This window comes from Pteropus vampyrus, unplaced genomic scaffold (assembly GCF_000151845.1).
Source record: "Pteropus vampyrus isolate Shadow unplaced genomic scaffold, Pvam_2.0 Scaffold262, whole genome shotgun sequence".
Lineage (NCBI taxonomy): Eukaryota > Metazoa > Chordata > Mammalia > Chiroptera > Pteropodidae > Pteropus > Pteropus vampyrus.
The window spans coordinates 2,175,497-2,193,233 of record NW_011889043.1 but is presented as its reverse complement, the minus strand read 5'-3'; the positions used below and the strand labels follow the sequence as shown (position 1 = coordinate 2,193,233).

At 35.3% G+C, this 17,737-nt stretch overlaps 2 protein-coding genes across 5 annotated transcripts in view; one reads left to right on the top strand and one right to left on the bottom strand.

The window, feature by feature from the left end:
• Positions 1-14,857, bottom strand: part of COL4A3BP (collagen type IV alpha 3 binding protein) — a 79,139-nt gene extending 64,282 nt beyond the window's left edge. For 2 of the 3 annotated variants that reach the window (XM_011375138.2, XM_011375139.2), the window contains exons 1-2: positions 14,117-14,645; positions 8,479-8,613 (exon numbers count right to left, since the gene is read on the bottom strand). In XM_011375138.2, the coding sequence (XP_011373440.1) occupies positions 8,479-8,613; positions 14,117-14,212 (231 nt within the window). In that variant the 5' untranslated portion in view covers positions 14,213-14,645. Of the gene's footprint in view, positions 1-8,478; positions 8,614-14,116; positions 14,646-14,759 lie in introns of those variants that run through there. The other variant, XM_023520414.1, reaches the window with a different exon arrangement.
• The window catches only part of POLK (DNA polymerase kappa), a 63,504-nt gene continuing 60,561 nt past the window's right edge, over positions 14,795-17,737 (top strand). For both annotated transcript variants that reach the window (XM_011375137.2, XM_011375136.2), the window contains exon 1: positions 14,795-14,912. The gene's annotated coding sequence lies outside the window, so the exon portion shown is untranslated. The remainder of the gene's footprint in view (positions 14,913-17,737) is intronic.

Sequence of the window (17,737 nt, the reverse complement as noted above, 5' to 3'; positions counted from 1 at the left end):
GCATTTCTAACAAGTTCACAGAGGACATTGATGCTACTGGCTTGGAGATCACACTTTGAGAACAATGTCCTCTGTCATATCTTCTTTATTTAATACTTCCTTGTTTTGATGGAACACATTTTCCAGAAGAAAGGTTTGTTGAATGTGTGTATTTTACTTTTCATTATGGGAATTTTCAAATATATGCAAAAATAATAAACAGAATGCTGAACTCCACATACCACTATTCAGCTTTGACAGTTATTAATTCGTGGTTACTCTTGTTTCATCTACAAGCCCTCTCCAATATACACCCTCCCAAGTGGATTATTTTGAAGCAAATTCAACAAATATTCCGTCTGTAGACAATGTATCTCTAAAGTAAGATATTATAAAAAAAATGACAAGGAGTTAATTTTTTAAGACCTTTGTATTTTAAAATGCTTTTCTCTGCCCTTATACTTGCTTAATGGTTTGGCTGGATACACAATTCAGTGTTGAAAATAATTCTTCAGAAAAATGAAGGTATGGCTCATTGCATTTTAGCTTCTAGTGTTGTTCTTTAGAAGTCCATAGTCATTTTGAATCCTTACCCTCTGTTGTGATCTTTTTCCCTCTGGAAACATCCAGAATCTTCTTCCCAGTTGCCTGATGCACCACAATGGTGTATCTTTAATATGGGTCTTTTTTCATCTATCAGGCCGGTCTGCCTTCTTTGGCCCTTTCAGTGTAAAAACTCATGTCATTTCTACAAATTTTTCTTGTATTCTTTCGTTGACAATTACTTTCTCCTCTTCTCTCTTCTTGGTGCTCTCGCTGTTCAAATATTAAAACTCTTGGGATGGGATGAGGTCTCAGTATCCAGTTTGCATACTTGTCTTAATCCCTTACTCAATTGTCTAATGCCTATTCCCCCAGTCTCCAGCCCTGACACCATTATTTTATCTTCTCTGTAGAATAAACCTCCCATCTTTGGTCAGGTTAGGGGTAGGGCAATCACCCAACTGCCCAAAGTAGGGGGAGAAAAATCTGGGTATTTGACTGCTTCTTAAACTGATATTCAATGCATCCTCCTTATTTTGAACAACTTCCACTCCCAAATTCTTATTTCAAAAGGTATCGGGTACTGTTAAAGTTTTATGTGATTGTGATGTAAATCTAGTTCTAAGCTTTCCCTACTGATTACTTAGGATTTGAATTTTTCAGATCTACTAACTCACTTAGCACTTGTCTACATGTTTTCTAGCTTCTAAAATGCTATCTTCTATTGTCCCTTACCTGTTCTCCCTTTTTAGGGTTAAAAAAAAATTTTTGTTTAATGGGCAAGGAAATAAAGTAGATACATCTTTACACAAGTGAATTCCCTACTCTTTAAAAAGCCAAATGAAACCACTTGAAGTCTTTCACAGCATAAGAAAACTTACTTTATGAAATTTGGTTTACATCTAAGTTTCCAGGAATCATTACTCAATCCTGTCTTCTGCTCTCAAGACATTATCACTTTAGAGACCACCTTAACTTCTGGGTGACCTGCAAATGGTAATGGCTTCTTGGTTTCCTAGTTCCTTATAGTCAATTTATAAGTGATCTTTTTAAAGTGATGAATCCTTGCTAGTGGGAGTATATTCTTACAAGAAAATATTGTTGGATTACTATGTAGTCTCTAACTTGGGAACCAAGAAAATATCTCATTTTCTATCAGCCATGGTTTTCTTCCTTCACTGAAGAAATGACAGGTCAAATCTACACAGTATTCACTCCAATGAAGAAGCTCAACAGCAATATCAACTTCCCCTGTGAACTGACAAGATGAGTTGTTAAAGGGTAATTTAAAATCTAAGGCTTTGTTGCTTTAATTAAACAACACTATGCAACTCTAAACTCAAACTGAAAAGTAAAAATTAAAAAAATTCTAAAACTATACTAGGAAATAAACAGACTTCAAGGGCTCCTAATTCAGAGCAAAAAATCAGCAGAATATACATTCAAACATAATTTTCTGATTATAGTGACAAAAATCAATATGCTAGGTTGGGAGAAAATAATTGTCAAACACATGTCTGATTATAAAAAACACAAATCTCATAAAAATTATGGTATCCAGAATATATAAAGAACTTTAATAACTCCATATTAAGAAAGCAAACAGAAACAATCTGAACAGACATATTATCAAAGAGATATAAATAACAAGCAGATGAAAAGATGTTTAATATCATTAGTCATTAGGAAAATGCAAACTGAAACCACAATGAGATATCACTATACACCTGCTAGAATGGTTAAGATTAAAAAAAAGCAAGTGCTGACAAAAATGTTGAGCAACTGGAATTCTCGAACATTGTTAGCAGAAATATGAAATGGTACTGCCACTTCAGAAAACCATTTGGCAGTTTCTTATAAAGTTAAACTTAAATCTACCATAAGACCCAGGAATCCCATTCCTAGGTATCTACCCAAAAGAAATAAAAACACATGTTTACACAAACCCTATAAGCAAATGTTTACAGCATGCTTACTTATGGTGGCCCCAAACTGAAAACAAATATATATCCATTAAATGGTGAACAGATAAACAAACTGTTGTACATCTATACAGTGGAATAGTACTCAGTAATAAAAAGGAACAAGTTGGGAATACAAGCATAAACATGGATGACTCAAAAGCATTATGAAATGAAAAGCCAGACACAAAGAGCTGCATACTGTATGATTCCATTTATATAACATTCTAGAAAAGGCAAAACTACAAGAAGAGTAGTTGCCAGAGGTTGGGATGGGGAGAGAACTGACTACAGAAAGAGGTAGGGGAGAACTTTCTGGGGTAATGGAAATTGCCTATATCCTGATTACATGACTGCACACATTTGTGAAAACTATAATTATACACTTAAGAAGGGTGAATTTTACTAATATAAATTATACCTCAGTAAATCATTTTTAAAAAGGCACATCATTCTTTAAAAAAAGTGAAACAAGGAAAAAACAGGAACATGCAGAAAGCATATTTAAAAATTAACTATATATATAACTATATCTATCTATATCACTATAGATGTATACCGATATAGAACCACTTGGTAGAAGAAACGTGCTTACAGAAAATGCATGAGAATCTATTCAAATATGACATGCCATATATCTTGGCTCTAAAGTCACCTACAACTTTGCCTCCTGTAATAAAAGGCTTTGCCAGCTTCTATTCTTTTTCTTAAAATTTCATGATTTCCAATACAAACATTTCACAAAATAAACAAAAAATTTGAATGCCTACTATGTGCCAAGAACTGTGCAAGTGCTTTTATGTTATTACATTCAATACTTGTTCAAACATTCCATACTTAGATCTTATCCACCCTCCCTCCCCGCCCCAATCTTTAAGAAGGTGAGGCTCAGAGAAATTTAGTAATCTGCCCAAAGGTACTTCTGGCCATAAGAAGCAGAGCTAAGATCTAAACTTAGGTTTGACTTCCGAGCCCCTGGATAATATTTTAAGCACTTTGGAAATTACGATAAAATGTTAAATAAAAAACACTAAATAAAAACTGGTATATGTGAAGCTTAAAAGACCTTCAAAAAAACTATGAAAACAAGCCTCTTGCTAACTATTCCAAGTAGGCAAATCCAGAAAATTATGCGTATTCCTTGTTTTAAGGAAACTTGAATGCTAAAATACAGACCATATTTATTACACAGATTTAACAAAAGACGATAAATAGTAAATCACAAATTTTAAAGAGCTGCTTTATAAATATTTAACAGTTGCATTCCTGCAAGTCTTACATAAAATAAAATGCATCAATATGCATTTTTCCTATGCTCAGTGACATGTGACAAAATAACACCAGATGGGTATCAGGAGACTTGGGTTCCAGTCTTAACTCTGACATTTTGTGCACAGGTTTAATTGTGCGCTCCCAAATTTATATGTCAAAACCGTAAACCTGTGTACCTTAGACTGTGACTTAATTTGGAAATAGGGTAACTGGAAATGTAATTAGTCAGAATGAGGAGGTCATACTGGAGTAGACTAGGCTCTTAATCGAATATGACTGGTGTCTTAATAAAATGGGGAAATTTGGCCATTGATACACACACAGGGAGAACACTGTGTGAACATGAATGCAGAAATCAGGGTGATATATCTATAAGCCAAGGAATGTCAAAGATTACCAGCAAATCATCAAAAATAACAAAAGTAACCAACCTTGACAATATCTTGATCTGGACCACTAGCCTCCAGAACTGTGAGACAATAAATTTCTGTTCTTTAAACCACCCAGTTTGTGGTACTTTATTATGGCAACCCTAGCAAACTAATGAATGTATTTTGTAATTGTATAATTTTGGGCAAGTTATTTTAACATTCTGGGTCTTAGATTTCAACTGGTACCCTTTTTTATGTTTTCCCTATTTCAAAATCTCTTACCAAATATTTAAAATATTTCTTACTATATTCAAATTAGTCAAGTTACATTATTAGAGTCACATTTAAGTTATCTAAAGATATTTCTAAATGAACTGCTGAGAAGATATTAGCTTCTCAAGGCATAAATCTTACTAGTATAAGCTTTTAAGTTCTTTAGAAATTCACTGACAAATGCTTCTCAAATGAGAATTATCAACTAGTTTCTTATCTAGTGCTTTTATTTCTTGCATATGCCTTCCTCTCTTTCCTTCAGTTCTTACTAATACAACTCAATATTGAAAATTGCACACTTGATAACAAAGCCAACTTCTTAGATTTCTCACAAATCTGGAATTCCTTATATAATGATTATTCATGGCACTACTCAACTTGGTGATATCCAATTTGCTGAACATCTATCATAACTTTTTCCTTTACAATTCCACATTGAAAAACTTGTTAAATAAGACTATTCTTTATTTGTCACTTAAAATTTTTTATTTTGAACACTTCCTTCCCTGACTTTTACATCTCTCTTGGCTTCTTTAAATTTGCCAAGATCTTCCAACTACTTCTCTTCCAACTTTTACTTACCTAAAAGCTATTTGGCTTTAATATTCTTTTTAATCTAGCAATAAACATTTTTACTTACTGCCTTTTGATTTTCTTTCTGAAAATATTAAAGCATGAAACTGTTGAATAAATTTCCCTATAACAAACATGTTAATAATAGAAATTCCATTTATTTGGTAACTAAAGAAGTTCTAAAAGATATTAAGTATACAGAGTCAGATATCTACAGTGAGATTTGGGAATACAGAATTTACGCATACCAATTCTAAAGACATGAAACCAAAATATCTACCTACCTAATTCCCAAAAGATCTTCTAATTTCAGTAACTGCAAATTAACCACTTCTTTTATCTTCACAAAAGGAACATTAGCAGTTTAAGGAACTGGTTAATATAATATTAGCAATATAATTTTAAACACGGTACAAAAAGAAGGAGTACACAAACCAACTGAACAGAAGAGAGCTCAGAAATGCTCTCAAATACACATAAGAATATATTATAATAAAGGTTGTCATTGCAAACCAGTAGGGAAAAGATGAGTTATTCAATTAATAGTATTCGACTACATGGTTAGTCGTGTGGAAAAACATAAAAAGCTAAATCTTCACATTAAGAATTTCCAGGAAATGAATAAATTCTCTCAGGAAATATTTTGTTCTTTGGAAGTATTTCACCCAATTTATTATGACATAGCCAAAGGACATGATTTGAATAAATTAAGAATTACTTAATTAGTAAACTAAAATAAGAGTGAAGTTAACAATGAATTAGGTTCTAACAGAAAAGGCAGGCTCAATACCAATGTTTATAGCAGCATTATTCGCAGTGGCCAGGACATGGAATCAACCGAAGTATCCTACGATAGATGACTGGCTAAAGAAGCTGTGGTACAGGTATACAATGGAATATTACTCAGCCATAAGAAGAGATGAAATACTGCCATTTGCAACAACATGGATGGACCTCGAAATAATCATACTAAGTGAAATAAGCCAGACTGAAAAAGTTGAAAATCACATATCACGTATATGTGGGATATAAACCTAAAAACAACAAATGAACAGAACAAACAGAGACCCATGGACAATGGACTAGTGGTTACCAGAGGGGAGGGGGGAAGGTAGATAGGGCGGGGTGGGAAATTTAAATCATTTCTTCAATTTAATTAATTACTTAATTTAAAAAAATAAAGAAGAAAAGGCAGGCTCAAACACTAGGTTCACCAACTAATAATATACGTTAATGAATGATCACAGTAAAGTCACAAATCTTCAAGTGTTGATTTCTGTATATATGAATACTATCAATTTCATAAGGGTGTCATGTGATCAATTCAACATCGATGATTATTTTTTGTCTACATATAATTAGCCTATATTTAAGAAAAGCAAAGGATGCCTACTTAAGATTAGTATTACATTTTAAAAATTTAACTCAAGTACATATTCTATTTGTAAATTTTATTCTGAGAAGTTCCTGAATTGTTATATTTTGTAATTTCTTTGAAATATGTAACACTGAACCTGTAAGCCCATGAAGCAAAGAACAGACTGAAAGTTGAAGGAATTCAGGAATATAAATGCTTGTGTTTCTCCCTACGATCTGTTCCACTGTATCTAAGACTATCACTCAAATTCTGCTGCCTCATTGATCTTTCTGCCTTCTCTACTACTACTAAGTCCAGTGAATAGTCCAGTGAACATTTCTATCAGGTCTCTACCTAATCCCTCCTTTCAAAATATTCAAATTATTTCACTGTCCTACCAATCCTGCATGCCAATACAGATATAACAAAAAAAATCTACTAACATGTTGTTTACTCCTTAAAAGACTCAATGTAAATGTTTATTAAAAACTTTTCTTTTCCCAAAATAAGACATGCACTACTATCATAGCCCATAATTCAAGACAGGATAACTATATTTAACTTTACATAAACTAACATGGTATCCTAAGAATACTACTACTTAGTAAAAAAGGTAAAATTTCATTCCTTCCTATTTTCACATCAGCCATCAACACATTATTTTCAAAGACTCCAGCATTATAACAAATATCTGACAATATGCCAAAGAAGGAAGGAGAGGAAGAACCTATGAAAGACATTTCAAATAAGACATTTCTATCCACGATTCTGTCTTCTAGCATGAATAATGTTTTATCTTAAGAGAAAACCCTAAAATACAAAACTAGATACAATTTCAAAATATACTATAATATACCACACACCAAAGTACTGAGCCTTTATGTTCAAAATATATCTTTAAAATTGCACCTAAGAACAGATAGTACTTTCATTCTTAATATTTCCAAATAATTTATCTATGTTTTTCCATCTCAGTATTCAACTAAGCTTGTTTTCAAACTCTGAATATCCAAAAGGGGCAGAATGTATGAAAAATGATGGGAAAATACTGTAAGATTTTTCTTAAATGTGAACCATAAACATAATATGTCAGATTTAGATATCAACACAAATCCAAAGTACTTTTTACTTTTATAAATATAAATTCTATCATAATGTGAATTCTCTTTGAATGTATCAGTAAAATCTATGATTCAGTTTTAACATATCCATTTTTAGATTTTAACTACTATAGCTACCTTAATTGACCTCTATTAAACTGACGTGCCTTAACCAACTTTTTCTGCCCTTTATTAAATAAATATGCTATGGCATACTGACCACTCTCAACTAGTATGCTGTTTTTAACATATTCAGTCATTTCTGATCTCACTAGTTGAGTTATATGTTTAATAAGTCAGTTTGTTGTTCCCAAACCTACTTATGCCAGTTTACTTCTATTCTTTACATAATTAAACATTATGTAAGCATAAGGAGTACAAGTATAGAAGGTTTATTTCTATGTAAACTATGTTGAATGAAAACTAAATAGATTACTCAATATAGGTGACTCATACTTTTGAAAGGTACTGAATTAGATAAAGGTGAGACATCTGTAAAACAGTAGGGAAAATCATAAACAGCAAGAAAATCATAAACAGCAAAAAAGAACCTATGTTTAGGGTCTTTCAAAAGTATCTTTAAGCTTTTATTTCACTTTGCAAATCACTGGAAATTGTAAATCATGCATTATGGATATAGTTTACACAAGAACAACTCTCAACTCCACATTCAAAGGGATGGTGTTAGCTCTATATAAAAAAGTTGGCAAATATAGATTTATATATTTTAAGTTAGAATTTTAAAATGTTAAGATATGTTTTTTAATTTTCCCACCTTAATATTTTCAATAACCTGCCAAGTAACTGTTCCAAATCTCAACATATACAAAGCCTTCTAATATCTTTTTTTCTGAAGGCCTTAAATAAATAGGTAAATATTACATGTCTATATAATGCAGTAATAAACACCCTAAAAAATATTAGACTGTATGCTCTATGAGGGCAAGGATTTTATTGTTCACAGATGTATACCAAACACCTAGAATATTTCTTGGTGTGTAGCTGATGCTTCATAAATATTTGTTGAATGAAAGAGAACAGAAGCTTACCGTGATGACAGCCTTGCTGAGACAGATGGATCCTCTGCAGCCATACTCTGTCTCGTCTTCAGATTTGTAGTAACTGAGAGCATTACTTTTTAAAACTACCCAACGATCCTGCCACCCATGAATGTAGTTTGTCCACTAGGGGTAGGGGGAGGGGAGGGAAGAGAAAAACAAAGAAGTCAATATTTTAGAAATTCAAACTTTCTGTAACAGCAAATGAATCTAATTTTAAAACCAAAATGTGAAATGTTATAATGTAATTATAAATAGTAAAAATGATTATAAAATGTGGAAGGTTTATGTTTTCTAGATTGTATAATGAATTTCAGTAATTTTTTAAAAATTATAAATAAAACAAATAGATAAATATAACACTTTTTCTCTAACATTTGAGGAATAAAAGAGAAGCAAATTTCAGTTAAAAATTCTGCACAGCAAAGGAAATCAACAAAACAAAAAGGCAACCAATCGAATGGTAAAAGATACGTGCAAATGATACTTTCGATAAGGGGTTAATATCCAAAAAATATAAAGAACTTATACAACTCAACAACAAAACCACCTGATTAAAAAATGGGCAGAGGATCTGAACAGATATTTTTCCAAGGAAGACATACAGATGGCCAGTAGGCATATGAAAAGATGTTCAACGTCACTAATTATTAGGGAAATGCAAATCAAAACTGCAATGAGATATTATACCTGTTAGAATGGCTATTATCAAAAGACAAGAAATAACAAATGTTGGAGAGGATATGGAGAGAAGGGAAGCTTCATACACTGCTGGCTGGGAATGTTAAACTGGTGCAGCCTCTATGGAAAACAATATGGAGGTTCCTCAAAAAATTAAGAATACAGCTACAATATGATCCAGCAATTCCTCTTCTGGGTATTTATCAGAAGAATATGAAAACACTAATTCAAAAAGACATATGTACCACTCTATTTGTTACAGTATTATTTGCAATAGCCAAGATATCAAAGCAACCTAAGTGTCTACTGATGGATGGAAAAGATGTAGTAAAGCCATAAAAAATGAAATACTGCCATTTGTGACAACATGGACAGATCTTGAGAGTATTATGCTAAGTGAAATAACTCAGATGGAAAAGGACAAAAACCACATGATTTCACTCATGTGGAATTTAAAACAAAAAAAGTAACAAATGAACTGACAAAACAAAAACTCATAGATACAGATAGCAAAATGGTCGTTACAAGAGGGGAAGGGAGGTTTGAGAAAAGCGAAATGGGTAGCAAAATGGGTAAAAAGGGTGAAATCTATGGTAACGAATGGAAATTAGACTTTTGGTGGTGACCATGCACTAGAGTATACAGATACTGAATTATAATGTTGTACACCTGAAATTTATGTTATTAACTAATGTCACCTTAATAAAAAAATTAATTTAAAAAATTATGCTTTGGTCTTTGTGTACTTTCATTCTCCCCTCTTCACCACCTTCATGACACTTAAATTATTTTGGTCTCTACCATAATTAATATATTCAATAGAAAAGTTAGTTTGGTTATAAATTATACAGTCTCTCATTTTCCTATAACAAGTACTCCATGAAACCTTGTAAATCAACAGAAGTATGAAGCCAATCATGGCCAAAACTGTACTTCTGTTCTAAGTTACTTCTATGTTAAAATTTATGATGTTCATAACTACATCAAAGTAAAAATACTAGATTAATCTTTAGTAAGTCTACACTTCATTTTTTCCTTCACAGTACTCAATATTTCATATTTTAAAAAGTTAATTCATTTTCCAAGTTCCTCTGAAGAACTAGTTTTCAAACCCAAAAGTAATACAGATATAAAACTGATTTTCAAAAATTTGGATTATTGGTTTCCAATAAGTATAAATGATTTTTGTATTGCTAAAGTCTTGCTGTATACTGAAGATCATAATAAACTTGCAATGGCAGAAATGTAACCTCTATGGGAATTCTAGATTTTGCATATTTTTATGCTCTGAGGGTTTTAAGTATACACAATTCCAAAACTATCTGCCAAAAACTAATTCAAAATGGATTGTTAAAAATATATGTACTGCATTGGCTTCGGGAAATCTTTACTTTCTTATTCCCTAATTCAGCATGCTTGAGATGGTTCAGGTCTTAAATCTTCTAAGTCCCATCATTACAACTCCTCCTTGAGAGCTCATTCATGTTGGCAATTTAACTCATTCTTTCCTAAGGGCTCTTTAATCACCATTTCCTTATTTTTAACTCCTTATGACTTACCAACACTTAGACTCTAACTTGAAATAATGATGCTTACATACAAAACTGAATTCACCTCCTCCTGTAAGGAGTACTCCCTATGTTCCTTCCCATTTTCTTGACTCTAGACTATTAGTCAAGGGCTATTTCTTTGACTCTCACAGTCATTTAGACTCAAACCTAACTAAAGGTTCATGTGCTATAAGGACTGAATAGTGGATACAAAATCAGAGACTCAATTACTTTATTAGTTGTGTGGAGTTTTGACAAGTTATTTAACTTTCCTGAGTGTCAGTTTGCCTATTATTTGAATGGGTGAATAAAATCATGAAGACACCTACTATATTCATAGGCGATACTCAGTACCTGACGGTTCCTTCTCAATCTTTACAGCCCACCACCAGCTCATAGTCATCTTTTTTTTTTTTAATATTAAACCCTTACACTTGTCTCCTCTTCTCTATTTTTAATCAATCCAATCAAATTACCAGGTTCCTGGATCCCTGAGAAGGCTTAATAACCTTATATCAAGTAACTTCTACTTTTTATTTCATAACTTACATAATCTTATTTACTTATTAAGCATATTTGCTTTCTTATCTTACGTATTAATCTCACTGAACCTTCAGCTCCAAGACTTAAGATTAATAACTCTCCATTGCCTATAATATAAATTGGTTAGTCCTACCTCACTTCCAATTACTGCCCCCAGAAGGCTGGTAACTGAGTGACTGTGGTCATGTTACTTATCTTCTCTCTTTCTCTGTCAAACTCTACTTGAGAGTTGTTAAGGTTAAATAAGAATAGACTTAGAACATTACCAAGCACACAGTACTTTCTGACTTGGAAGCAAAGTTATGCATATTTAATGTTTAACCTTCACCACAGCTCATAGAACAGACCCCTTCTAAAGTAACAGAAGTGGCCCCAGGAATTCTGTGTCCACAATTTTATGTTTTCTTACAGAGGACTCAATACATTATATAAGTTTCACTACACTTTACTTAGTGAATGTTAAACCATTATCACACCTAGAAGGCAGATTTTTGCCTTTCTCTACCCTCATACGTTCATCACTCTTCCCCATTTAACAAATAGAGACAAGGCAATATGCTAGGCATTGCAAAAGAATCAAAGAATCCTGCTCCTAATAGTCCAGCAAGGTATATTTTCAATAGAAAAAAAAGTCCTACATTTAAAATAAGAATAAAAAGCAAGTGACAAACAAAATGCTGTGGGAATTCAAGGGAAGGAGATCTGGAACGGTTGGTGAAATAAGAAAAGGCTTCATGGAAAGAACAGTATTTGAGACGGACTCTAAAGATGGAAAGAATTTTAGCCAACAGTTAGGTGAGTGGAGAAATAGAAGACATAGTAAACCTCAAAGGATGAGAATTCAGAAGAAGCTGCATGCGAATTACCCAGGCTTTCGTTGCTACATTAACTACGTTACTCAATAGCAGGAAAAGGATGGAGGCTGAGTTCTAACTCGTGTTTAAATTACCAAGTGAATACAAAGGGCTCAAAATATACAGGTACTTTAAATTCTAAAACACATAACCAATATTAAATACTCTTGATTAAAAAGCTTCCAAAAAAACATTATATATAACAATAAATTGTTAAATTTCAGGGAAATTTCCTTCATAGGTTTTATCGAGAATACCGAAACCTAAATTCCTATTGACCTAAGTATGCAGCAAAACTAAAGTTATTTACCTACCATAGAAACAGTCAAATACTACATTTCTAAGCATTTAAATATCAAAGAGATAGTCTTTCATTTTCTTCTATACTTCCATACAGTATACCAACTACACTGCTTTGAAATAAGATGAATACTCGGAGCACTGACTCCAGCAGTCATTCTAATCCCAAAATGATAATCAATAGGCCAAAAGTACAGCTTGTTTTGTAAAATACTTAGCACAATATTAATTTGAAAGTCTGATCTCATATAAGAAAAAGGATATTACCAGAATCACTTAGGACCCGTTTCATAATAATTCTATCTAAAAATGTATATTACACAATGTGTTCGATAGATTCCTAAATTACAAGATATATGTACTTTAAAGAAACCCTAGAGAGCTTCGCTTTACTGAAAACTTCCACTGCAATTCCAATAACGATCATAATATCAACACACGCCCTAATTTTTCTGCTATGCAAATAAGAGTTAACACTTTTCAAGCCTCCGTTCTAACATACTCATGCCTTTCTTAGGCCTTTTCTCATCACCCTTCTGAAGACAATATAAAAACCTAATATGAAACAATTCCAAAAGATGTCCAAATGTTTAGCCAAAGTATTTATACTGGAACCAGGGTGATTTCTTAATAGCCAGTAGCTGCACATGACCTAGTATCTTGTGATCTTGTGACCAGCTTGTTGAGAGACTGGCCCCAGCTCCTCCTTCGCCAGGTTGCTAGCTCCAGCCATTTCTAAAAGTCTAACAGAAAGTGGGTGGGCGGGGGAAGCAGTGTGGATCTTCTCACAGCAAAACTTTAAAAGACGAAGAACAAAAAAACTAAAACCCTCCATGTACTATCAAAAGAAAAAAACATTCATCATCTCTCAAAAAGGGCCTCATCCATTTTAACTAATTAGCCTTAGAGTCCTACGAATGACTGCTTTGCTAAAATTTTGAAAACTACAGGAAAAGTAAGATGTCTTTTCCTTACTCTGAACCTCTGACTGCAAGAATATTTTATTATTAAATAATGCTCTTCTTCCTGAACTAGAGGTCACTATCTATTCTGACGTATTCCAAGTCACTATATTTCTTGTACCTATCACGTGCCGATTCAATAGCTCTTTTCTGAAATGGGGTAAAGGGTGAGGGAAAAAGTACAAAAGACCTCCTCATTGAGATTTCTCTCTACATATAACCTGGCATGGTTTACCACCTCAGATTTCAGCACCAAGTCTAGCTGCTCCAGCTTCTTTCTAAACAGCGGCGTCCCCAGAACCCTCCAACCTTACTCTGCTCAACATTTCCGGACTAACCTCGTTTGAAAGGTACGATCTGCAGCGCTCCCATACTCAGTTGTTCGGACGCCGATATTGCCCAACCCAGATTCTTATACCCGGGACAGCTGCCGCCCTGAGTTTCAAGTCACAGTGCCCATCCCGCTCCCAAACTGGATCCGGGGCTGGGACACGTTTCCCCAGTCCTCAGCGGCCGCAGACACCACAGGGCAGGCAAGGAAGACGATCTTCTCTCCCTTTCCCCATTCCACCTCTGGCCCGCACACTCTGCAGCAGAATTCAGCCCCGCACCCCGGCACATACCGCAGCCCCCGCCCCGGGACAGTCCGTACCTCCCGCCCAGCCCCACCCCGCCCTCAGCGGCTTGCCTCGCGACAGGTGAGTTTGGGCAGGGGGCTTTTGGCCCGCGGATTGCTCACCTTGCTGAGGACCCCGCACCGCTCCACAGGCGGCCCGGACTCCGTCTCCGGATCCTCCTCCGAGCCCGACGAGTTCCAGCTTTGGTTATCCGACATGGAGGCGCGACAGACGAGCAGGAGACCGGCCCCCGCTCCCCGAGCTGCGCCGGAGGAGGCGCCCAGTCCCCGGGGTGAAATGTCAGGGGATGGTGATGGGAAGAGTGCCCGCTCCGGGGCCGGAGGGTGTTGGAGAAGGGACGAAGTCCGCCCCACGCGCCGCCGTCGCCGCCGCGCCTGACACCGAGCGGACCGGGGAAGGAGAACGAGCGGCGAAGGAAGCCTGCCCTTCCAGCCGTCAGGCGCCGCCGTCGCCGTGACCCCTGCGCTGCGCCCCGCGCTGCCACCCGAACTCAGTCCCCTTGATGCCAATCTCAATTAGAGAAGGAAAGGGGGAGGAGGAAAGGAAGAGAAGATCCAGCTGCAGAGACTCGGGTCCGCTCACACCTCCGCTACAGCCGCCATCTTCCTGCTTGGCCCACTATTTACCCACCCCTCCCCTCTCCCCTCCTCTTCGTCCTCCCATTCTCCTCCGGCTCCCCGCCCCGTCCCCCTCCCAACGTCTGACGCAGCACGCTGAAGGCTTGGGGTCCCTCCCGCACCCTACCTCCCGCCCTCCCGGATGACGCAGGGTAGAGAAGTAGGAGGAGCGGAGAAAGAAGAAGGGATGGGGATGCTGCTCTGCTGCATTCTGGGATAGACGCAGCTCCGTCGGCCGCGCAGCCTCCTGGGAGTTGTAGTCGCGATCCTGAGGCAACTGGTGAGTGTTTCGTGCCACAAAGGCTTGTCGTCTTAGGGACTGTCAAGGGGTGGTGGGCTTCGTTTGACAGTTGCGTGACCGGTTCCCTCGGCCGCGCTTCTCTCTCTGCCTAGCGTGTTTATGACGAACTCGCTGGGCTTGCGGGGCCGGACGTGAGATAACTCCGCTGAGGATGCCGGGCCTACCTTCCACGGCGGCTTCTTGAAAGCCCGGGAGCATCTTGCCCCTTGCCTGGGCGGGAGTGTACCGGGCGCTTCCGTCTCAACCCAGAGGCAGGGGTTTGCGACCTTTCTAGTGACCAGAGTGTTTCTTTCCGCCAAAACAGACCTGTAAATTTTGAAGGTCTTTCATCTCGCTCTTTAGAAATTAGACTTCACGACATTTCCCGCTTTTGAAGGAAGAATTTTCAGTTCCTTTCACCAGATCAAGCGCTTCGCATTTGTTAGATTTCCAGAATTTTATTTTGTGGAAAGTAATTTTGAATTTGTCGGAGAATAAATCATGTTTGAAGAGTTTTTAAAATAAAATAGGAGTGTGAGATGATAGCCTGGAGTAAACGAATGTCTTCCGGAGACTCAGGTTAACCATTCTACTGACCTACCTCTCTCTAAAAGGTAGAGAAGGTTGGAATAGAAACGTTGTTCTCTAAGAATGGCCAGAGTGAATACTAAGGGATTAGGCCATAGAAGGCTCGCTTTAAGACAAGAATTGAATTAGTGTAAAGACCAGTAGATCTAACAAGTCTTGTCTAGTCTTTTTAGATACATTGTAAGGATAAGTTTTAGTGAGAAATCTTTAACTTTGTAGCTTCATGTCTTTCCTTTGCTACTTTTACATCTTATCAATTTCTTAATAATTGCTGACAGTATAATTCGTTATTAAAACTTATAAAAAATACCTGCTTACTGCACGAATGGGAAGATAAGAGTGAAATTTTGAGTCTGGTGGAAAAGGCACAGTAGCTAGAAATAAGTATAGTAGGGATAGAGGCCAACTTAACTGGAATCTTCATGAAAAAAACAGAACGATGGGAAGTGTCTCAGAAGTACCTGTCCTCTGTTCCCAAGATTGACTCATGGATGCTGAATCTGCTGTAAATAAGTTAGAAATCGTTTTTCTCTGTGAAATCAAGTGATAATTGAAAGCCATTAAGATGAATAAAAAACTTAAAGCTTTTGAAAATACTTTGTCAACATGTTAAAATATAATCCCAAGATTGTCATTCAAAAGAGAAAAAAAGAATAAACCCACTTAGCACATTTTTCCTCTTTATTGAATTATTAAATTATACCTTTAGAAGTTGACTGACGTAGCAATTAAGTTTTGCTTTGCCTTCCGATTACCTAATGTAGCTAGACTTACTATTTCTGATTTTTTTTAAGGTCTAGGTTTTAAAATGTCATCAGTTTTAAGCAAATGATTGTGAATAGTTGAGAAATTCACTTCATAATGCAATTTAGAATCACGGAAGCATTGTATATGTTTATTTTTAAATTGAACTTTCTGTTGTATTTTATACATTTCTAAGTTGTGTTTGGTTGTAACCTTCAGCACTTACATCACAAGAATCAATACTTAGATCCCTAAGGTGTCTACTTATTCACTTATTTCCACTTATTCAGTAGGAAATTGTTTTATTGTATTTAGTATTAATATGAAAGAAATTGCCTTTCAAAAATATTTTTTGCCACAGTCTTCCTCTGTGCTTAAAAGACTATTTAAATTTGTTTTTTAATTTCACAAAGATTTTTGTATACTTATTAGAATACCACATTAGAGATTAGGATTCACTTCATTCCTGCTGATGGGAAGAAATTGCAATATGAGAATATAATACATGCACTTTATTTTATAGTAAGAGTGATAGCGTCTGAGTTTTCTCTCTTAGAGCCCTATAAATGTTCTATATTTTCTCTTTTGGTAGTTTTTTTGTTTGTTTGTTTGTTTGTTTGTTTGTTTTTTTACTTTTAGAATATGAATCCTCCTGGGATTTATTTTTGTATATGAAATGAGGTAGGAATTTAAATGTTTTTAAAGGACAGCCACTTGGCCCAACACTTTATTAAGTATAATATCTATGTGATATGCAAAATATGTGATATGTGAAATCTCCATACATGTAGGTCTGTTTCTGGACTCCATTATTTTTCATTGATCTATTTGTCTATACCTATGCTAATACCATACTAATTTAATTACTTAATTTTATACTATATATATATAAAATACCAAAATTCTCCTGATATTCTTTTTCATTTGGGTATTTTTGTGTATTTTCTCTTCCAGATGAATTTTAAAATAGCTTTTCAGGTTGCATGAAAAATTCAATGGGGATTTAGACTGAGAATGCTCTTAATTTATGAAGAAAATTACATCTTTATAATATTAAGTCTTAGCTTTGGTCAGACACTTTACATACTTGATCTGACTTATTCTTTAAAAACCATGTAAGGTGATCGTTGTTGGCCTCGTTTTAAGGAATTGGAAACTGAAGCTCAGGGAAATAAACTTACCTGGTGTCATATAGCTTTTAAGTGGCAGAGTTAGGATTTGAACACAGATCTATATGATTTCAAAGATCATACCCTTTGCTTCTGAATACCTCTAAGAGGGAAGATTGTGTTAAAAAAGTAATATATACTATAGATAAGAATATCAGAGCAACTAGGCTCTTAATTCAGCTAACGATTTTAAACATCATTTATTTACTCTGCCCTTACATCTATGCTGTCTTATTTAACCTAATGCAGAATCTATTATTTTTATTATCTCACACCAAGAAACTGAACCACAGAGAAGTTAAATAACTTTCCAAAGATCTTATA